The 23,874-nt window shown below is 42.7% G+C and overlaps 1 protein-coding gene across 9 annotated transcripts in view; it reads right to left on the reverse strand.

Moving 5' to 3' along the window:
- Nucleotides 1-6,803: 6,803 nt before the first annotated feature.
- Nucleotides 6,804-23,874, reverse strand: part of BTRC (beta-transducin repeat containing E3 ubiquitin protein ligase) — a 118,721-nt gene continuing 101,650 nt past the window's right edge. For all 9 annotated transcript variants that reach the window (XM_075026245.1, XM_075026244.1, XM_075026243.1 and 6 more), the window contains 9 exons: nucleotides 22,353-22,449; nucleotides 21,336-21,473; nucleotides 20,740-20,858; nucleotides 18,127-18,376; nucleotides 17,332-17,450; nucleotides 12,959-13,069; nucleotides 12,276-12,354; nucleotides 8,728-8,921; nucleotides 6,804-7,703 (listed from right to left, as the gene is read on the reverse strand). In XM_075026245.1, coding sequence (XP_074882346.1) covers nucleotides 8,760-8,921; nucleotides 12,276-12,354; nucleotides 12,959-13,069; nucleotides 17,332-17,450; nucleotides 18,127-18,376; nucleotides 20,740-20,858; nucleotides 21,336-21,473; nucleotides 22,353-22,449 — 1,075 coding nt within the window. In that variant the 3' untranslated portion in view covers nucleotides 6,804-7,703; nucleotides 8,728-8,759. The remainder of the gene's footprint in view (nucleotides 7,704-8,727; nucleotides 8,922-12,275; nucleotides 12,355-12,958; nucleotides 13,070-17,331; nucleotides 17,451-18,126; nucleotides 18,377-20,739; nucleotides 20,859-21,335; nucleotides 21,474-22,352; nucleotides 22,450-23,874) is intronic.

Genomic DNA, 23,874 nt, shown 5'->3' on the forward strand with positions numbered 1-23,874 from the left:
GCCATCCTAACCCTCTTCAAACCAACACAGCACCACCCAACTGCTGAATTCATCGTAAACATTTTTTGTAAGAATTACATTAATTCTAGCCTAGCAGGTCTAAACTGGCCAATTTCCCCTTTCCAAAAAGTAGCTTACTATACTCTTGAAAGTATGTATATAATATAATAAAAAAAAAAGAAAGATATTTCATTTTAAAGCTGTAGGTTGATCAAATGCTGTTAATTTGAAGCTATGGTAAACATTACTTTCCTCCTTCATTTGAAGTGGAAATAAGGCACACATTTTTAAACAGAAAGGGTAATTAACCACTGAATCTATTTAAGATAAGCTGTCTGGTGTTCATTCTTTTCCAGTGGAAATTTACAATTGAGATTACTTTTCTTTCGCAAAGACTCTCTTTAGTACTTGAGTTTTAGGATGTGATGCCAGAATTCCTGGGAGAAGTTTTCCAGCCTGTGCCCTGCAGCACAGCACTGCCCCAGTCCTAGAAATCTGGAATAAATACTCTGATCCTTGTCTTTAGACATCAAGGAAAAGAAGGGGAAGGACTAGCTAAGGAACAGCTAGAAACAACCCACAAGGAGAACCTCCTTCTTGTAGGACTGGGTACGATGTGTGTTGTTTGGGTACACACAGGGGGACCTGGGACTGTGAGTATAAAAGGTAAGGTGTCTCATTTGTGTGTGCTGGCAGTCACATGTTACTTAAGTCAAGCTGCATCCTGCATTACAGACCGATCCAAAACGATGGATGAAGCCTGTCACTGCAATTCCTCTTCCAAATCTATTATCGGATGGGAGGAAAGAGCAGGGAGGGAACAAAAAAGGTTAAAGTCGTGTAAATATATATATACACACACATAAAAACCCAAAACCTTTGCCAAACAAAGCACACGGCTGCTGGGAACCCTGTCACAAGGAGAGACGGGGATTGGAAGTGACGGGAATCCTGCTCCCAGCGCTTCAGAAAAGCAGGAGCCTTTGCAATCTCCAGTCCCCTGCTGGCTCCCAAGAATGGAGCCAGCAGGGAGAGAGACGGCAGGAGCGCGGGGTTTGTTTGTTTTCTGACCACCCCAGGAGTCAGGATCTTAAAAGTGCAGTGGCCTTTGTTTTAAAAGGGGCTGTTAAGTAAAACAGAAAGATCCAAGGCTGCTATCCGAGGAGCATTTTTAAGAGAAAGGTATTCTGAGGGCAAGGGTGCTTGCGTTAAAATTTGGGCGAGCTGTAAGCATGACAGCATCCCCAGCAATGGAGCTGCATGGCAGTGCTGAGATATGTCAATTACTCACTCATTATTGAACAGCAGGATTCTGATTAGCTTATAAAACAAATTTGTGCTTCTCCTACCAGGATCTTGCAACAGTACCCAGAAAAACACAAAGTCTTTATAGCTTCTCCCCCACACTTTTTTAATGGGCAGGATGGCTCCAGCTCTTCTGTGTCAGTCACATCCATTCTCTGGCTTACAGGGCCGACTCATTTGCCCCAGCCAGAGGCCATCAGCTATGAATGGAGAGTTTGTTAATTAAAAAGTATGCTGTGGTTTTAGGAATAAGTGTTTTTTCTGACTGCCAGCGCAGTCTTTTATGCTGCATTCATCAGTGAGTGGCAGCTCTGGGGTGGGACTGGCTACCGCAGACTCTGTGTGTTCTGTGAAGCTGCACCTACCCAGGCCTTGGGGCAAAGTGGTCCACCTTTTGGCCGCAGCACTTCCAGGTGTTCATGCTGCAAACATCGTGTTCAGTGCACGTGTAGCAGAAGTACGAGTCACATACATGGGGCTCAAGGAAGATACAGGCTTGATATTTTGAATGTCCTTCACCCCAAAAGGAAAACAGGAGAGATTCACAGCTTAATCTTTGTATTTGTATTTAAGTTATTTTCTGAACAGTTAAAAAAAAAAAAAACAAACCACACTGTTACCATGATCCTAGCTCAAGTGAACATTAGTACATTAACTACACATCACCGTAACATAATCACAAAATTCAAAGCACTCATTACTTAAGAATCCAGATAACAAATATAGCAGAGGAACAAACAGAAAACTCTGGAGAAAACATGTTCCTTCTCACCTCTCCCACTTCCACATCCACCTCAGCCTGAGCAGGCAGGAGTGATGCAGCATAGGCTGGCCTGGCAGGCATGCAGCTCTCCTAAACATAGTGATGTAAAATGACTGGGAGAAATGGGATGTTACGCTTTGCTGAGGTCCACATTATTTTTCTGCCATGCTAAAACGTGGCTAGGCTGAGCCCTGTAATGCCTTGCATGATAAAGACAAAGTAGCTGAAAGCAAAGTTTTACGCTCAAAAGCAGCTCCAGATTTTCACACTGAATTGTCCCCAAATTCTCACAGCTAGCTCCTTGTAAAAGCCACTGCAAATAGCCTGGGACAGGCTGGCCTGCCTTCCTCCTGCACATGGAGCTTTCCTCAGACGTAAACCAGTGCTTGAGTGCCAACAGATTAAAACACTTTACCTGTAAAGGCAACAAATTGTTATTCATCGTACAGGTGTGAGCAGAGCTGGTCTGTGATGAAGACTGGTATTTCATGCTGATTTTCTGGCCACAGCTGCACTTGGCTCCTGCTTGAGCAGAAATCAGGGTATCTTTTAGGGTGATAGGCTATTAAAAAAAGGGACCTATTTAGGATTTAGCTACAGTATCTAAAGGGCTTGTTGTACATCCATGTACATCAACATCCCTCTGACTTTGACAATATCAGCTTACCATGACTAAGGATTAAACAGTGTTGCCAACTCCCATGGGATATCCGCTGGACAACAAATGTGGAAGCCCAGCGGTCTTTGGGTACAAGCACAAAGTCACAAGAAGAGTTTTATGACAAGACAAACGACGATTTTTTCTAGCAGTGTGCCAAGGCTCACACTAGGAGAGATGCTTTGGGATTTGCCAGTAGTTTGGCTACACCTCATTTAAAAAAAAAATGAGGTGAGGGGGAAAGAAGGGGAAGCCAAATGCTCAGCCTCAGCAGGCAGCCGTTGCTCTCAACCTGCTGCTGAGGTTGTGGAGAAGGCACGCGCCCGAGGGACCTGCTGCTTCTGTGAGTCTCTGAATTAAATGTGGGGACAGAAAGACTGTGGCCCCCTCATGCCAATCAATCCGGTAGGGATTTGCCAGCAGAAGAATGGAGGGATTTCATATGGAGATCTCCTCTGGGGACAGCTGGGTCACTTGCTGTTCCCCCCTCTTTCTGGGAAGCTGCTGCTTACTGCTTTGGAGGGAACAACAGTAGGGCAAGGCTCAGCATGTCAGATGCATCATGCATGCCACTTGGAGACCATGGCATTCTTCTCTTGGCAAGTGTAGTTTAGACCATCCCCTTCTCCTTATGCCCCCATGCAACCTAAAAGGGGCATCAACCGACAAGTTCAACAGTTGGAGGCCTTACTTGATTACCTCCTGATGACTTTTGATGTTCTCAGAGAAAACCTCTATTCTTCTGAGTCAACTACACAAGCTAAGAGATCTATTTTCAGCATTGTCCCCACTTCTGTGGAGATCCATCTCCATCCCCGCACCCCCTCCTAGCTTTCAACCACTTGGGTTGTCTCCTCCTTTTCCTCTCACAATTCCCACTTCTCTAGCTAGGAAGAGCTGCTAGTATTTGTGATTTATCAAACACAAATATTCCCCCCCTCGAGTGGATTTAGGAATCAACAGCCACAAAAGGCAGATCTAAAATGGTGTTAAAGGAAGCTAACAAAGTTAGGCAAAGAGCCCAACCTGGAGATGTGCTTCCCATTGGAGCTGGGATGCCAAAAAACTCAGAACCAAGCCTGGAGCTCTGCTCAGACTGAGAAAGGAACATGTGGCAGGGGCAGGAAACACATACCTGGGAGTGGAGAAATGCACATGATACTCTCCAGCTTTTTCAGTGTTCAAAAAAAAATTAAGAAAAAGAAAATAGGATCCTTTGGAGCAGGAGGCGGGTAGATAGAGCATGGTGGTCCAAGTCAGCTTCCAGTTTAGAAACAAGTGTAAACCATTTCAATGTTTCTGATGATCATAGACTTCTCAACTTGTCACCTGAATCCTTCCATTCCAACAGCGGATATGTCTGTCCCTGAACGTTAATGGGGAGCAGAGGGGGCTGCCCCAGAGGAGGCAGCCACAGAAGTAATTCCTTCATGCCATTTTCTATTTGCATATTTTAAAGCAAGCTGTATTCCTCTGAGGATGAGAAATACTTGCAGCAAAAATGTGCCCTATTGCAAAGGAGTCACAAGCAGGAGACGGTGTGGCCATAATGGATTGTCCTGCTCTGAATGTCCCACACCTCCAGTACTTTCCATCCCAGAGTCCAAGGGGAAGGCTAATGTGAGCTTCCTACTTGTGGGAGAAGTGCCGATCTCTATGCAGCAGAGGTATTTCATTTCATTTCAAAGTGATGTGCAACACTTAAAGCCCACAGACACTTCCAGCCCTTTTTTATCTCCTTTCAGCAGACACGTTCTAGTTCATTATATACTCTGCAATTACTCCAACCTGGCTGAGGGATTATCCATCCAGTTCATGCTGAAACCTCTCTCTCACATGCACTCTTGCACACTCACACGCACACACTAAAGGTGGGTGGGTGGGGGGGAGTTTGAAAAAGCCACGTTCTTCTGACACTGGTGCACAATAAACACCACCAAATGTCAGGCTGTGGCAGTTTCAAGTTCAAGTTAGATCAGTTCACTTCAGTTTCCTTCTTAGCTATGAGAAAATTTGTACAACTCAGGGAGTGGGGTAGGAATGCTTGCCCTTCTGCGGTTCTGTATGAAGTACCCAGACACAGTCCTTTCTTGAGGGTAAGACACTGTTCTTACCATGTGCCGAAAATGGATTTCAGCTGTTGCTCACTAACTGTACCTTAAACAGCTCTATATAGCAGAGTTCAAACTATGGTACCACTTGAAGACCCCACAGTGCTTAGAAGTTACAGAATAGCAGCATGGAGCAGCAGGGCTATGACAACCAAGGACAATCTGCAATGGTGTTGTCTCTGTGTTTGGCCAGCCAGTCTTCCAGTTCTCCCAAATTCTCTCAACTAGCAAAATAAAATGCATCCTTGTAGGTGTTGGCCACAAAGATGCAATTAAAATATTAGGAAGTTCTGCAGCCTTCAGAGGCTGGAGTAACAGATCATTGTTTTCTACAATAACCTAAATGTAAAAGACAGAGGATGACCAAACTGAGGAAAATAACTATTAAATCTGCAGCCAAGGTCATATAAACACCTGCTGATATGCAACCACACTGCAGATCTTGTAATAACTGAACTTAGAGGAACAGTGTTCAAATAACAGTAAGAATAAGACTCGGAACTTCAGTTCAGCAAAGTTTGGGATGTAAACTTTGATTCTCTCTGCTCCCTTGCCATTTTAGCTTTGGGACTGCAGTATGCCTGATATGTAGAGCTGCCTGAAATCCAAAAGAGCCTTCCTAAACTTAAAAGTAGTGCCAAAATTAGTTGTGGATGAACTTATCATTGTGACTTGGAACTTTTATGACTCTGCAGATGTAAGTCACACTGTCAGTGTTACCTGAACAGAGCTCAGTTGTTGAACTGTTTGACTCTTTTACAGTAATAGTTCAAACAGAAAACAGGAGTGTCACCATGTGCTCTGAGACGCTCTTTAGAACTAATGTAGTTTCTAGGCTCAAGGAAAATACAGGGAGCTGAACACTGCTCAACACTGCTGCCCATGTGCTTCAGGAACTGTACTAGGTACTCCCCAAGCACCAGCTTTCCCTTCCTCCATAACTCCATCACCTTCTTGTCTGTCTTAGCTGTCACCAAAATGATTTAAGCCCTCTGGACTGCTCTTTGGGGACTCTTGGCCTAGCTCCTTGCAAAATTTCATTGGTGGAAAAAGCACATCCCAAGCAATTAGAAACAATGCAACTGCTTCCCCAGCAAAGTGAAGTTGATGAGAATAGCTTAAAAAAATTTCCCATCTATGAACTGCCAAGTTTAGAAGGTGCTAACAAAGCCTGTTTAAAACTCCTCCAGCCCCCAGTCCAGAGACGAAGGATCCCAATTTTTACTGTGGGATCGGAGCCACTCCCCACTAAGGCAGCGGGGGTTATTCAAGACCTACAGTGGAAGATCTGGGCCCAAACCTGGAACGGCCAGGGACTGACTTACACAGTCTTTTCTGATCTAAATGCAGGCCTGCTGCAATTCCTTCCAGTTCTGTAAAAAGAGCCATTTTCCCCCAGACCTCTCTGTCTTGTTCAGAGACATGCAGAATTGTCTCTCATGTCCCTCTTCTTTAGGGCTTTTTTTATCTTCTAAACAATGGCAATTTGCAAAAGGCTCAGCTAGAAAGCAAAGATCCAGCTCAGCTATCAGCAAAGGGACTAATCAGCCTGTGTCCCTAAACTGCAATACAGCATGCACTTAGGTTAGAGAAGCACACCAAAGGCTCTCCCTCCAAAGGCTTTCTAGCAAGGCTAGCTGCAGAAATGCTGTAGAACTAGCCTGGAGCCACTGCTAACTGTACTGACTGTACTCATGGCCATACTTATTTTATCCATCTGCCATCACCAGGGGACTGTGCATTTGCTCATTCATGTGAGCTAAGTCTTATTGTCACGGCCAGAGTGTTTGTGTAGTGTCTCCACTCTAGGGTGGCTCGATCTTGAGAGCTCCGCAAGGTTTTTAGCAGCTCCCTCTTTCAGCACCCAGCTACAGCCTCAGGGGAGAAGGAATGGAAAGAAAGGAGCAATGTCCAGCTTTCCTCCTCACCCTAGCCTCAAACTTCCTCCAATTTACAGCATGATTTGTAAGCCATCAGCAATACACTGTCTTCAGGGAGAACAGCAGGAGGAAGATGGTACAGACAATCCCTTTGCTAGTGAAATACTGCCCTGGGCCAACATTTTACCTGGGGCAGGGTTGGGTGGGATCTCAGCCCCAGTCCATCATGCTTGGGACTTTGGCAGAAGAGAGTTTAACTTTTCATCGACTAGCATTCCCCAGCCAAGCAGATGTTAAGGGAGACTACGATACACATCCAGCTTCCAAAGGGTTAGCATAGCAGGCAGGAGAGGAAAAAGATGGATTTGGCTCATAATAGTCAAATTTCAAGGGTCCTCTCTCCACAAAAAATAGGTCTGCAGTCAAAACAGCCAAAAGCCGCAGGGAAGTTGGGGGGGCCTGGTCTGGCTGTTCTAAGTGTTTCTGTTGCGCTTCAGAGCTGAATGCTTTTTCAAAGGCCTAGCAATGGATATTAATTTCAGTCTGAGAGTAGCAGCCTCCTCCCCACCCACCTTGCAATGACTCTCTCAGCAGGATGCACTGTGCTATAAGTCTTCTGCTTAACAGCAAAGCAACACATTCTGGCAACATCTTAAATATATTCATAGGACATCTGTGACTGGGTTTGGAGGGGAACCAAACAGGGTAAAGGGAAGAGGAGTGAACAGGAAGAGGGGGACGAGGGAGGAAAGGGATGGCAAGGTTTAAAAATGTTAACTGTTCGTGAAAGATAAAAGTTATCTTCTGATATAGCAGCACTTTAGCAGTCAGCCGCGCTGAGTAGACCCTGTCCGAGATCAACCGCATGCCAACTTTGTTCCAGAAACAAGTCTGAGAGCCTCTCTCTTCAGCAAGTATTGGTTACGTGGATAGTTCTTTTGTCCTGGCATTGGCAGGTAATTTAAATACTGCAGCTTAAATGAGTCCTGGGAACAAAAAACAGAACAAACCAAACAAACCCCATTCGTACTAAACCTTTTAATGATTTAAAAGAACATTAACCAGAGTGTTTGAGAAAATCAAGATGGCTGATCTGACAGCTCTGGAGCATCACTGTACATTTACCAATCAAACAGACAGGATACAGGATGTGCCCCATGACAGCGCATTTTCATGGGAAAATGTCACTGTGGACATTTGCAGAAGCCTGTCAGCCCTTCTGCCATTTTTCTCAAGATATTAACAGCAATCATGCATGTACCCACCAAAGTGGGCAATCATGCTATCCCGCTCCACTCATATACATCAAATCCACTCTACAACTGACCCAAGCATATGAAACATTATGTCCTCCCCACACTGTGCTGTCCAAGACAAAAGGGTAAGGTGACAAGCAAACCAGCCAGGCTCTGATATGAACAATTTAACACCTGCGCTGTGCTAGAGAGAACAAGGGCTAGGCCCTATCAGTAAATGACTTTGCATGTTGATGCATCTCGATTAAATTTGCCTGGGCTTGTGCCTCAGTGTCTCCTCCCCTAGCCAAACTGTTCTCTTGAATCAGCTTGCTGCAGAGTGAGAAGAATGGTCACCACTTCAGAGGGAGGGAATAAAGCTGACGCTTCTTGGCAAAACCCTCCTGCCTGGTGACAACTGCCCAGGGTCAGGCCATCTGCATCCCCTTGTTAGGCAGCAGCTGCTCTACTTGCTCTGCAGAAATGCTTCTTCCTTCTGGACAGCAGTGATAGCTGATTTAATTATTGATGATGATAGACAGAGGAGGAGGTGTTCTTCAAGGGAACTCACAGGTGCCACATGCCACAAATCCTAAAATAAAGTCCCTATTCTAGGGTACCAAAACCATTCCTGTCCTTTTACAGGACACTGTAATTACTGTCCAACCAAGATGAGAAATATTGATAGACCCAGCTAGTTATTCAAGCAGCATGCTCACACTACATCCAGTGTCACCTTTGAGCCTCATTTTATTTTTTTAGTTTTTTTTTTTACCTGTGCGAGTGTGAGGTACAGTGTAGTGTTATTTATCTTGAGATGTAGGTGTATGTTCTGGATGGGGAACGAGTGGATTCTGCTTGGGCAGCTGGGTCGTTCAGAAAATCCCAGATAAGGATGGTGTCATCATGTGAGCTGCTGACGATCTGGAACTCATCAAACTGAAGTCGAAAGACTCTTCCAGAATGCTCCTAAATGCAAGTGGAAGACACAGCATGTTACTTTGTGAACTTGCTGGCACCTGGGATGAAGCAGGGAAGATGAACTTGGGCTTCGATTCTAGTGTCACATTCATTTCTCAGTAAACCCCACATGACACACTGTGCATCACCATCACATAGTGTAAATTAAGCTCTCTTTCAGTGAAAAGGGCTTGCCATATCTGAGTACTTGGCTCGCAGGAAGTTAACATTAGTTATCCCATTAGTCCTTAAATCCCAATATTGGACACACACTGTGCAGGACAAACTAAGCTCCCTCCACCACGCAATTCACTCTGGTGAGGCTGATAGGAGCACTGCCTTCCTTGTTCCATAGCGAAACTCCTTCCTGAAATCACAGCATTCCCAGATGTAGTAGGTTATGGGGGGAGACATGAGAATTTTGCATTCAAGACTTTGCACCATTGCCACTGCTGAAGAGGAAAGAGCTTAATACTGGAGGACACTAAGGACCGTCTTGTAAAGTCCAGTGACAAAATAATTCCTCTTAAGCAGTTCTAAAAATATGAACTAGAAAGGGCATTCTTTATAGGCAGTTCACATTCTGCTCTGAGGCTGAGTGGAAATGGCATGACAATTTGGCAAGAGTTCAAACTGTAATTAACAGGAGGTAACAGCAAGATCCTGGATATCACAGAGCAAATCCACTATGCTTTCCCTTTTGTGTTGCCTCTTTCTTCTTGGTGCTTACATTGCTGCAAGAGTAAGCAGTGGCCTCCTCAGTCAGAAGGGAATAGAAACCATGCAACGAGGGTGAGCCCTATCTCTTCCATTAATACCTATTTCTCTTTAGTGCTCACGTGTTGTAAGGGGCTTAGGGTCAGGTAAAAAACATGTCTTAAAATACTTTAATACTGACAATACAGGTTTCTTAAACATTTAGACAAAAGCAAATTGTTAGCTACTAATGGGAAGCCTCTGTCTTATGGCACAGGGCTACAAAAATACAGCTTGGTTGCAAAGTGCAACAGTTGCTTTAAAGTGGATCTCTGAATCGTAAAATTAACTGAAAATACACACACACAGAAGTCAGATTCTATTTTTAACTTAAATTTTAAAAAAGGTCTAATCATTGGAACCTTTCTGATCTTCTAACTATAACTCAAATTTGTCTTAGAAACACCTTATAGGTTTCTGTCTTCCCACCTATTCCAAAAAGAAATGTTTTTCCAGAGTCTATGTTGTAGCAGTGAAGTAAAGAAGTTCGTGCTAAAAAATATCACTACAACAGTCAGATCCTCTGAGGGTTTGCTCACAGAGACACCGAGAAAGAGGTACTTTGAAAAACCATTTCCAAAACTCCCTTTTTTCTCCCAGTCGCTGTGGGCTAAGTAAGGTTGCCCTCGAAGTTCCACATAGCACCTGCCCTTTGCTATTGCAGTGGCAATAAGCAGAATGCACACCTTAAGTTCAGGCCACAAGGACCTGGACTCTTTAGCTTGTAAGGAAAGCTGAACTGTGTGCTTATTCTGTGCCTGGAAAGCTTCTGTCAAATTCATGTGGCCGCCGTTCTAGCTAACGGAAGACAAAACTGGAAGGGACCTGGCATGCAGCGAGCATTTGTTATCTGTGCACTTTCCTCCTACTGTTTGAAAATTGAACACGAGCAGCAGGAGACTCACGATGTTCATTGTGCAGCCAGGTTTAATTTTGGAGGCCAAGGGAAGAGAAAAAAACAACAAACCAAACCATGGGTAAGCGGGTATAAGGACGTCCTGTTGTCATAAACATGAAAAGTCCTAAAAGCACCACAACAGCTTCTTCCTCTGCCCCCCCTCTTTTGGCCCCCTCCATTGCTATCAAATGGGGATTTATGAGTATCCATGTGTTGAGATTCCTACAGTGTTTCCATCCCACCGCTTCTGATTTATAATATAATTAGCTGGGGCACTTTGGCTGTCCACTGCTGGAAAATGCAGAGGAAATCACACCAGTTAAATTAAGTCTACAGGTTACTAGGCACACATTTGTCTCAGGCTGGAGCAGGAACACTACTAATACCAAGCTGAAGTGTTAGACTCTCAGGATATGTGCTCATGGGCACAGAGTTGTTCCATAGTTTGGAACTGGGTGGCTGATGACAAAGGGGTTTTCTGGATTTCAGCCATGAAACTATTTGCGGTTCTATTTGGCTAACAAGAAGGTTTTTCAACATAGTACCTGCAGGCATCCAAGGCTCTCACAGACTCTTACTCTGCAGCGTATGGTCCAAATACATGATTGGAAAAGAGTTAGCATGGCTTAATGATCTACTGGCTGTCAGCTGAGTCACAGTAACCCTCCCAGCTTGCACCAAAGGTGAAGTAAAATACTTAGTGAAATCTACAGCAACAGTAGCAATTCAGGTGGTTGATGAATATGCAGAAGGTCAGCTAGCACAGCTCAGCTGGTGAGAGGTAACCACACTTTTAAAGAATCAGACAGCCTTGGTATGATCTTGGTTTTAGAACACAGACTACAGTCACTTGCTACAGCAGGAAAAGGTCTAATGTATACCAACTCAAACACTTTTTAGCTAAAAAATAAATACATTTAGCAGTTCTTTTTCAATGAGAATTTGGTACTGGGTTGAAATCTTCCTCTATCCCCAGCAACACTGCAAGGTTTTTGGGGTGAATGTGATGGAGGAATGCTTATAGGAACCATCCCATGACCTTGGCTGTACTGGTATTTTTCTCACAACTTGCCCACATTATTATAAGACCAGTGCAGAGCCACTGTTAAGCATGACTGTGAATGTTGTCAACGCTCACACAATGACATTTTAACCACACCATCATCAGACCTGCACTAAATACCAATAGATGGCGTGAAAGTAGTAGCTGCTGTCTAAGGATGAGGCAATATCACTGTCTGTTCCAGTCTTTACCTGCTTTTTCCTTAAACACCCAAAAGCCAGTAAAAAGCAATTCCAAGGGTGTTCTTGTTCCTCAAATTTGGAATGTACTACTTTTCTTTAAGATGTTTCATGTCAACAGTTTAGACAACTTACTACTACATCATCAGGTACACACAGGTTAAACTAAACCTACTGGCACATGGATTTCAAGAAGGACAAGTCTCAAAAATGGATTTAATTATTAACTCCAAATCACAGAACAAAGCTGTTAAAAAATGCATGAAAACTCCACAGGTTCTAACTTCTAATGCTTTATAGTTTGCAACATTAAAAAAAAAGTTGCACAGCCAAAAAAGCCAGACTCCTAGAAATGATTTCTAGATCCTGCAGACTGGGGCTAAGCTGACTTGAGTTTTCATAGCTCAGATAGCCCTGATCAAGCACACCTTTCTGCCCCCTCCAACACCCCTACCAAAAGCTCTTACCACAAGGGTTCGCAAGCAGAGGGTCCCTGCTGGAGCACGGGGGTCCAAAGCAGCCACAAGATCCCATACTTTAATTTTCCTAGTAGTGAAAAAATGGACAAACACCATGGCTCTGTTAAAGAGAAAAAGAGCAAGTGCTCACAGAAAAACATTAACTGTTAGTACAGCTTAGCTAACACACCAGTTCAAGGAAAATTACAGCAATCCTTCTGCTCTTGAGACCTGGTTCTTGCATTTTCCCTTTGTAAAGGTTATAGAGCTTAATGGAAGAAAAAAATATGCTGTCAACAAGGTAAAACACATAAAAAGCAGGTGATAATAACTAAGAGAAACGTGTGGCAGTGTAGACACCTAGTCTGTAATGGCAAATGGTCCAGAAGATGTAACCACAGATGGGAAAGGTTGTTCTTACCAGTGGTTCAGCTAGAAGAGGTTTCAGGTTGAGTCGTCAGATATTCTTAGAAGCTAAAGAACTGGACCACATGAATTAAATCATACTGACTTATTTAAAAAGAAGAAAAAAAGGTATACTTTGTAACATGGGCCTGATTTTCTGGCCATGAAAAGGTCCTCTTGGTATGACAGACAAGAAGTCTAATATTTATAAGGAAGATACAGCAAAGTGGGATGTGAGACAGACAGACAGGAAGATGCAAGGTATTGACTTGCACTGACAGCCTTACCCATCATATGCCCCACTGACTATCCTCTTGTTATCAAAGCGTATGCATCTCACCAACTCTTCATGGCCTTCCAATACTCGTAAACATGCCCCACACTCGATATCCCACAGCCTGGAAGAGAGTACAAAGCAGCACTAAGAATTTTTTAATACCTGATCATTGCAGTGAAATATTTTGGTCTTTGCTTGTAGTTAATGGAAACTTGGAAATAAAGATTATGATGAAACAACAAGGAAAAAAACTACATTCATCACTCCTTTTCCTGCTGTTAAGTGGATGTGTGCTTTTCAACATGACCCTGTTACGTTACAGTATCACATGGGAAATAAGTCAGAAATCCAAAAATTTTAAGACCAGTTGTGTCTAGTATCTACTGCTCTAGTAACACAGATACGTCCGAGTTATCTTCACAGTGAGCCTCACAACTTTATTTTACTGAAGTTGATTTTTCATGAAAGTATCCTGCCTTGATTTCAAGATGTTAAGAGAGGGAGACTTACCAATCCCCTTGGCAGCTTGTTCCAATTGGTAAGATCACCTTTACAGGGCACGCGCCCTTTTCTGTACCCCTACATGCCTATTTCTGATTTGGAGACTACCATCAGACAAATTAAGACACCAATACAGTGGTGAAAGGTACAAGAATTAACAAGCCCTTTTTATTTGTCATTTCTCCCACTGAAGGTATATTTACTCTGTAATCTAGGTACCTTATGCATAAACTAAAATGGGCACTCTATTATTTTATAATGCATTTTCTTCTTGCTCTCAAATAATTCCTGTGGCTCCCTGCTAACTGGTTCTAATAATCCAATATTTTAAAAAAGTTCTGGCACCAAAACCAGTACACAGTATCCCAGTAAGAGACCCAGCAATGCATTATTCTCTCCGCTGTAAATATCCCAGAGTTTTGGGCTTTGTGAAGGATTTTTAGCATGGAGAATAAATTAAAATACATTAATTTTTATACTTACACACTACCTTGAAAAATACTTAAGAAATGCTTGAAACAGTTATGAAGTAAGTCTATGTGCTTTCCATACTTTTGTCAGCTCTTTGACATGACTCCCAATTAGCATGGAAAAAGAAAGATTATTTCCCTGTAAGAACTGAAATTCTTTGACATGTATTGTCCAGAGGTGTTCCACCTCTGGCTGAGACATTCCCTGCTCATACAGGAATCTTTTAATAGGAGTATCTGCTGCAGCTCCCTGACACACAGCTGAAAGAAACCAGTCACAAATGTTCTTAAATGCTCATTCAATTAGCATTCAGACTGACATGAACTTCACAGTAGTGAGAAATATGGGTAGTTTGTGGAATTTCTCTGGGTGACACATCTCAAAGCAGCACAGCAGCACTTTCACTTCTCCTTGAAAGACAGACAGAGAAAGAGATAAACTGTCCCCACATATTTTACTCCTGAGGTCCCCCAGGGAATAATCCAGATCCAGTGGATGTGTGCCCAAGGTTTGTGGATAACGATTGCAGCTGTCCTAGCATGACAAGTTGCTCTCACTTTGGACAACAGAGGAGTGAACAGAACTCTTGTCACTATAGAACTGGGAAAGCATTTGTCTATGCACATGTTTGAGACCAACGAGGAGCACAAGGTGATTCTTTGATCTGTGAAGTCGATCTTTCAGGAATCTGTGAAGATCCCAATAGTTTTCACATGAGTACCAGTCAAGGTCAGAGCAAGCAACTCCATGGCAAAGGTCAGCCAAAGGCACTCTGCCTGGTCAGAGCACAGCAAGTGTCTCAAGGACCGTAAACAGGATGGACAATGCCAGAAATGAACTGGTGCAGAAAGGTCTGAAGAGCAATTTTGTGCCAGGAACTTTTGTACCATGTGTTTCCATTCCTTGCCATCAAGCCTGAGATTGCCAGCAGCTCTGGGAGGCTGCATCACACAAATTCAGGCCCATATTTTCAGGTCCCAGTTTGAGGTTTTACCTGAATCTGAATGGGATTAGAAGAGATGATCATGTCCCTAGCCACGTGGGGATTGTGCCTTCATGTACAAAAGGGATAACTGCTATGTAAGAGCAGAATGCCCTAGCGGAACTGGTGCCAAGGGTACCTCCCAGATTTGATAATGTCCTCAGATTTCTACTTCTTTAAATAGTCAAAGGACCAAATAGTAAGAGAACTACTCTTAAGGCTTGAGAACTAACCAAAAAAATTCGCTACAAAGTACACACAGTCAAAACCACCACGACTCTTCCTTCCCATAGCTTTGAGAGAACTTCTGGAAGTAGAGGGAGGTCTGCAATTATCTCAACCTTTAATTCACTTGAAGTCCTGGCAGAGCTGTAAGATGTACAGAAGGCAGGTGAGCCTGAATCCCCATCTCCTAGAGAGAATGCTGTTGTCTAAACAGTCCAGTATCAGATCCCCTTGTGTGCACACACTGGAGGTTGAATACACACATGCAAACTGACCACTCATTTAAAAATTAACCCAAGATGATGTAGTCTGATTCTATTTTCTTGCTCTAAATTACCTTTTTTTTTTTCTTTTTTTCTATACCATGCATGTCTGTAGCAATTAAGAACTTTGGCCCTAGAGGCTAAGATACTGAAGTGATTGGATTAAACTTGATGGATCAGTTTCTACCAGATGGAAATCAGCACAATGACAGTGATGCTTATGTAGCTGTGTCCTCTTACACTGGTAAAATTTCTGGCTTAAAACAAAACCTAAATAATTTTTATACATGGAGTCTCCCAACAGAAGAAAGATATTGATTTCTCAGCTACTTCATATATCCTTACATCTGCAGTTGCAAAACTAGAAATCACAGAGTTGTCTTTTGGAAAAAAGTTTCCCTGCAACTGAAGAATGACAAACTTCAAATTCTGTATCAGGAGGTAGCCTCTACTGAAGGCCAACACACGATGTCTGACATTTTACAGTGGATTAAAATCAAACATAGAAAGCACCAAGCCACCCAGAAAGATGACTTAGTAACCTGCCTTTTCTTAATCACACTTCCACTGTCTTGTGCCCTCTGCTAATGGCTGGGAGAAAACGATGTGACCAGGTAAGTCTTGTGCCTTGCCCACACAGCTGCCAAACTTGACTTCCATTAAGGTTCACTGCCAACATTCCTGAAATTCTAGCACAATTTATCTGTCAACTAGGGATTTTGTGCTATGTAAGCGTAAAAGTAACTGTATTCCTCTTTAGCATTATCACTATCTTGACATTTATTTTTCTTAGCATTGCAAGTCATATTTTAGATCCTTCCCTAACTGCTGTAATATTTAACTACTTCTTACTCTACTTCTGAGACCAAGTTGGATAGTACAATTGCAGAGGGTTATTTTTTTCTATTTGAAGAGCAGAAGTTCTCACCATGTGTAAGTGGTGCTAGTCTTACACAATGCCTGTAATACTTTTCCCCCTGATTAAGAGAGAGAAGTTCCAACTCTCTTGGTCATGCTCTCAGACAGCCCTGTACTAAAATCTGGCACAATGACCTGGTGATGTCAACCAAAGGACCACCATTTTCCTACAGAATGCAAAGCAGAGAGAGGCAGCGTGTTGCAAGCAAAGTCCACAGGCGAACAGTAGCATAAATCATTCTTACTGACGGGAAATTATTACTAATATGCAAAGTGAAGGGTTTCTGCTTACACTGTCCGGCTTTGAAGTTTTATCAGAAGGCAGAGAATTATTTAAAGCAATGATAAAGACAAAAGGGAGGTTGCTCTTACTCCTGTTTGCATGACAGAGCCATTTCCCTACGTCACATACACTACTACTCAAGCTTGCTCCGTACACCGTGAGATTACTGGGACATCCCTCTGCCAGCAGCTGCAGGATGTAGGGAGAAATCCTGGCTCATGATACCGAAGGAGTTAAATCTCAGATTGCAACCAGGGCAGCTGGAAAAGTGCAAAAGGCAGCAAACTGAACTTCATGCTCTAAACCAGCTGTTCCAGACTTAACCAGGTGCCAAGTACCACAAGAAGAGTTTGGCGAGAGCCCAGGAGGATTTCTGCAGAGGATTAAATGCCTCTTACTGCAAATCTGACCCCTTTAACTAGACACATAGCCCAATTAAAATATCACAAGAGGACATCACAGAAAGTGGTACTTGCCAGCTCTTTCATACACCAGAATTGTCAGAGCAATGCAACTTGTTGATTAGTATGGGACTCTTGAGATATAGAGGATGAAAGACAATACAGTAAAACAGGCTTCTAATATCTCTTTCCAGTAGTTCCCAATGTTCTACACCAAAGAAAGCATTTTTCAAAGACGACAAGGGTACACAGCACTTCAGTTGCCTAACCTCTGCACATCCCAGGCAATCAGAGACAAGTGCTTGCATAGAACACTGCAATAGGGAGTGTGTCTCTCACCTGATAGTATTATCTGAAGAGCCGCTCACTACTAGCCTGTCTCTGTACTGCAGACATGCAATGCCTCGTTTGTGGCCATTTAAGGTGCGTACAAATTCGCAGGTACTAGTGTTCCATACCTGTGACAGGAAGGGGGGAGGGAACCACACAGAGATAAAATTATCAAGAAGAGACTAACAAAAGCTGGTGTCTGTATGATATATAGGTGCATCCAGAATGCCCTTAATTGAAGATGCCAGGGGAAAATTACTGCTCTGATGACTTATGACTATAGTCTGCAACTGTTAGCAGCTTGGGTCACTGTACACAGAAGATTTTTGCCACACCGTATGAAAATTAGCTTCCAAAATCAGGCTTTAGCGCTCTCGGGCTATGATTTAGTCTACACAGGATCTCGATTTTCCTCAGTTTTAATGCTGCAGATTGGGATCATAGCAATAACACTTAAGTGACTCCTATCCACTCACCTTTATTTTGCCCCCATGCTGCCCTCTGACAACTGTTCGAATGACTAATGCTGAAACATATGGAAGTGGTCAAGTCGAAAAAGAACACAGAAAACAAAGTCCTTTTTCAACTGCATCTGTACCTGGATCTGATTTGCCATACAGCTCTGTAAACAAGTTGTGCAAGCTCAACAGAGGGGGGACGAGTGGAAATGAGCCGCAAGAAGAACACTGCTTCTAAAGGAAGATCTCTGTAATAACTGTCAAGGACCATCTTTCCTGTCTGGTCACTGTTCTTGGTTATTAAATACCCCAGTGCTGCAAATAAAGAGCCTCTGAAACACCTCACCTTTATAGTTCTGTCACCTGATGCTGATACAATGTACTTGTCATCAAAGTCCACTACGTTGACGGCAGCTCGGTGCCCTACTAGCACCCTCCTCAGAGTGATGTCTGTTGGTGAAGCCATGTCCCACACAGCAATGGAACGGTCTTTGGAACATGTCACCATCATGCCGTTATTGAAGCGGAGGTGCAGTACTGCTTCGCAGTGGTGAATCAGTGTATTCAGCATCTCGCCTGCATTTACGTCCCACACCCTGCAGTTTCAAATTTCAAACCAGAGAGAAGAGAGTTAAAAAACTGTACAGTGGATTTTCTGTAGAGTGAGAGAGGGACGGGGAGAGGTAATTGACTCTCTAGCAATATTTGAGAAGCAAACACCACAAGTTATATCTACATCTATTAAATAGTTCAGTAAAAGATGTATTCTATAAACCTGTTGATTATGCATACGTTGAGACAGTCCAGCAGCCAAAAATCCTGCAATGCAGTTAACACCATAAAAATAACCCAGCCAGGAAAAAAAGCGTTCTTTAATTAAGGGAATTTAATGCTGAGGAAAGGTATGAGATTGATGGCCTTAAAGATTGATGTTTCCTGGTTGTGTCAGCCTACCACATACTTCATTTCCAGTCAATGAGTACTTAATCATGACCTGTGGGGAAGCAAGTTCAGTGACAGGTTTAATTTTTGACCTCTCTCACAGGACTATCAACTCAAAGGATAATTTATACAGAAGCAGAAGACAAGATAATGCTTTTCAAACAAATATAAGTAATTGCCACAAGTTGCACCACGAATTGCATTTACCCTGCAGTGCATCTGGTACACATTCCAGGAATGTGTTGAATACCCAAATTAAGACAGAGCATTTATGTCAATTTAATGTTATTGGAACCAACTGTTTCAGCTGAAAGATAATTTAAGATGAAAGTTAGACAAAGGCTTCATACAGAACTTCTAGGACTCGAAATGAAGATTTTAAGCCTTAAAAATGTTTCTTTTGGGCTATTCTGTTGGCAAACTTCTTTTACCCTCCATAAAGAGACTTCTTTTGGCACTATCACACCTGTATCCCAGATACACTATGTGAGAGCAGAAAACGGCTGTATCATCAAGCACATGAGATGTTGCAGAAGTTAAAACTTTGCCAATAAGGTGAGCAGTAAGAAAAGGCAAGATGTGAGAGAGAGTTCTAGTGTTTTATTTTCTAACTTATGGAGGCTGAAGTGCATCAACTTATGGACTATAAATAAGAAAGAAAGCTACATTCCAATGACAAAATGTAAAGGAGAAAAACTCACAGACTAAAGACCTGAGCCATTAACAGATGAGCAGTTTGCAGACAGGGTTGCCAAACTGAACAGGAGCTTGAGACCTACTGACTTCTTTGGACAAGTGCATCCCTGAGATCTCAGAAGCATTAAGAGCCCATCTGTACTGTCTATTGGATGAAGCCCCTATTCCTGACGAGACCCAAGGATAAAAGTGATGCGTCCTATGTGCCTCTGGGGTCTGCACAAACACTTACAGATACAGTAGAAAACAAAGCATTTCTGGGCAAGTAGCCAGTCTGCAATTTGGCCTGCCTGGCCTGATATGGAAGATGATAGTGCTTGTTACAGAAATCAGCCTCTCCTTTTGTGATCTGTTTAGCACAGTGCAGTTCCCACATCGCCTCCAGGCAGGCAGTGTTGCTGAAATTCTGGATTCCTACTAATGATAGGACCCCAAAATCTAGCAGCACCACAAGACTGCATGCATCACATGTCAGGAACTAAATTTAATGGTTATTAGCTTAACAGTGGTAGTTTACATGCAAGCATGGTGACAACCATGACGAGCTTGCAGCCATAGGAACACATGCTAATAGCTTCAGAAAAGGCCACTGACGCAGCTTTTTTTGTCTGTAACATCACTGCATGGGCACTGTTTGTACACTGACAACAAGACAATATATAACAACATGGAGAAGTCAGACTTGCTCCTTCACATCCAAGTTCATATTGCGGTTCACTAACTCATATGTGCCTGTATTTACACTGCAGGTCTTAGACTCTCAGGGATCCTGTATTACGTCTAGTGGACTTCACATCTGCATAACATGCACCACAAGTGCTGACTTGAGGTGTCCAGCCTTTTGCTGGAGACTGGAAGGAAAGCAAGGTTAGAAAGATGGAATGAAAAGAAACATAATGCTGAAATATAATTAAAAGGCACAGGAGATCTAGTCATACATCTTCTGTTAAAATTAAGTGACAATGGATGACTAAACCTTCAAACTTGCTTTGAAAACTTCAACCAACTTTTAAAAAGTTATTCTCAGGGAGAATTTAAAACATTCTCAGGGAGTGTCAAAACATGCAAAACCTTGGTGAAATGCCAGATGGCCTTCCTAAGTCATCTTGACCTTGACTGGCCTTTGCTTAGGTTCTCATTTCTCCTTGACAGCCATTTGCATGGGCATCTGATAAACAAGGACAGTATGCTCCTGAACAAATATGCTGAACTACTTCATGGAACTGATTGAACAGCACACATTTAAGAAAAGATCATTTCAGCATCTTGCAAGGCTAAAATCTTAGAAGCAAACAGAAAGCTCCAAATCACAAGCACACACCTGACTGTCGAGTCCGAAGATCCAGTAATAATCACCCGTTCATCATACTGGAGGCACAGGACAGAACCTGTGTGTCCGGTGAGAATTCGCTTGCATTCCAATGTATTCTTATCCCAGATCTAAGATAGCAAACATTCAAAACCAGACAACTCAGAAAGGTTTTCATTGTTCAGCAATTACTGGTTTGACTGGTCTGTTTTTTACTACAACACATCAACCATAGTGCAGTTAAAACATCTTTAGTGGCATCTGTAGAGTCTTCTAAAGGCTCTTCGGTGCAATACATTAACATCTTTGATATTACTGGCTTTACTATGAACGTTGGTTTTACCTTTCTCATCAGGGTACAGGGTGCAGTAATTACATAGCCTGTAATTACTGATGGACAAAAACTCTGCTAGCAAAGTCTGTTTGTAAGAAAACAGGGTCTCTCTTGCCAGATAAAAGAGGCATACGTGCTGTGCAGGTGTGAGGTGGGGAAAAGAGAAGGCTAGGTTATTAACAGGAGATTGGGTAGATGTCACTCAAATTAGGACACTATTATTTATGGCATAGGCACTATGTGCCATTAGTATGCCATTCTGGAGCACTCTCACCTTGATAGTATTATCTCGTAGGCCACTTACTATCTTCTGATCATCATACTGTAAACAATAAACCCCTTTGCTTGTCTCACTTCGGCAGTGGATTCTCTGTAAACTGTGCCTTCCACACCGCCAGTTTGACTCTATTGTCTTGAGGAGAGACAGGAGACAAAAGAGAAGTAAAAATGAAGCATAGAACTATCTCCCCTTTTTTTGTTTGCTTGAGAAGGCAGCAGATACCTTTCTTCACACTTTTTCCTGGAATCATGCCCATACAGTGACATAACTGCTTTCTAGAAGAAGCAACACACATAATAAAACCAATTAACACACAAAGGCCTGGAAAACATATCGTGGCTAAACTCATCTGTATTGTCTAGAATGGCAAGGGAGATGAGACCTAAAAGCTTTTTTCTATCTCCAACCTTTAACCCCCTATTACTCAACAATAGCTGAAGACAAAGTCTTAGTTGAACTCTAGCTAAGTGCTCGTACAAACTTATTGCAAGAGTGCCTGAGCACCACTTTTGCCATTAGGAAACTGCCAGAACATGGCATTTGTTCACACTAGATACAAGGCAGCCATGCCCAGTTGCTTCCCACTTCCCTGGGTCTTAGGATTGTAGTTTTGAGCAATGCACCTTCTCCCTGGCTCAGTTCCTGATATCTGCCCATAACATCTTATTAGGTCTCATCTGCAGTGGGTGGAGCAAAGTACTGTGGAACCGAGAAAATCAGGTAGGTACTGTGCTGCTGTGACATCTGACATGCAAGGTGTAGAGACTCCATGTGCAAACAGCTCACTAAACAATCCAACTCATCCTCTGTCTAAGGGAGCGGCAAAGCTTGGGACCTCATATAACTGTCCCAGATCTACAAACTCTGGGCAAACACAGACACATCAGAGTTAATGAAATATTTCATTAGAACAAAATATTGTCAGAATTCCAGCATCGTGAATAAATCAGGGAGATTTAAAAAACCAAACAAAACCCAAAAAACCCACCACATCTGGAAGCTGTTTCTTACCTCTATGTCCTGTATAATTTTGGGGTAAAGTGCTCTGTAGAAGGAGTTGGGTGGTGCAGTCCCATCAGGAGGTTTATTTTTAAATAGATATTGTCCCCTGGAAGACAAAAAACACTCCCATTGAACACAAATCATGTTTCAGCATTTTGAAGAAAGGTCCTCCTGGCATTTTACAAATGGGTAATCACTGTTGAAAAGCACAGACAGATCCACATTAATTTACTCAGTAAGATGGGGTGGCTCCTTGTATGTTTGCCCTGCAACATGTCGGTGTTGCATTTAGACACTGAAATACTCATGAAAAATCTGTGCCTAGTCACTCAAGGAAGGGAAATATATTATCTGTTACGGACTTGAGCCCATTCAGCTCAACAGGAGGTGAGAAAGGCTCATGCCCACAATACACATAACCATATCAGAGGTCACCTTTAAAATAAAGCATACAAAGAAAATTAAGGAAGTCAAGGAACCCTCAAACTCACTATGCATTCAAGGCTAGCTTTTATCTGCATTGGCAGGAACAGCATCAGTTTTGGTACATGGACATTTTACTGCTACTACTATATTTTGGTAAGCAACACTTCATCTGTGGTGCCTCCCTCATTTCAACACTGATTTGGAATACTCATATCCCAAGCTAGATTTTTGCTACAAAAAAAATCCGTAAACGGCAATCACTACCTGCTGTGTAAAAAACTTTAATTCCTCATCCTGAAGTTAAGAAGCCACCAAACACGGTGTGGAAGCTAGTAAACCCCACCATGGGCGTACTAACTGCTGTTCTGCCTGGCAACATGCCTCACAAAATGGAGAGAGGCACAAATGCCTCCGAGTGTAATCCTGGCATCAGAGGCACAGAGTTTACACTGGGCCAGCTCTCCACTTCTCCCTCCCTTGCTCCATTATGGCATAATTAATTGTTCAATACACCCTTGCACATTTCCTTCTTGTCCTTTCCATACAGTATACCTTGAAACTCATTTGAGAGACTGTGCATTAGCTGCCCTGATGTACTTGAACTAGGGAAATCACAACAGTCAACCAAAATTTTTAGGTTATAACGTGGTAGCAAACTATAGGACTGAACACAGAAAATAACAAATGCTCAAGAAAAGAACTTTTAGTAATTCTTTAAATAAAGCACTTTAAGTACGACTTGAGAGAAAGGTCCTTTCCACTTTGGACAGAGCAATCATCTGAGTCTACAAACACAGTGACCAGCAACCACTCATATGGGGACAAATACATGTGAGGAAGGGAACACATGGGTGCAGGCAAACCGCTAACTAGATGGTTGCCTATTTACTGTGATCTAGCCTGAAAGTGCATACAAGAAAATTTAAATTATTGGCCCAGGGAGATGAAAAAATGCTTTGGAGATACACAGAATACCTAGGACACATCCTGGAAGACATGGGGTAGGTCTATGAAATCTGTATACAAGCCTATGTGCCTGAAAAGCTGTCGATTGTTTGCAACTTTGCAACTTTACTAGCTGACCTAATACAAGGTCTTGTTGCTA

Source organism: Buteo buteo, chromosome 4, assembly GCF_964188355.1.
Source record: "Buteo buteo chromosome 4, bButBut1.hap1.1, whole genome shotgun sequence".
Lineage (NCBI taxonomy): Eukaryota > Metazoa > Chordata > Aves > Accipitriformes > Accipitridae > Buteo > Buteo buteo.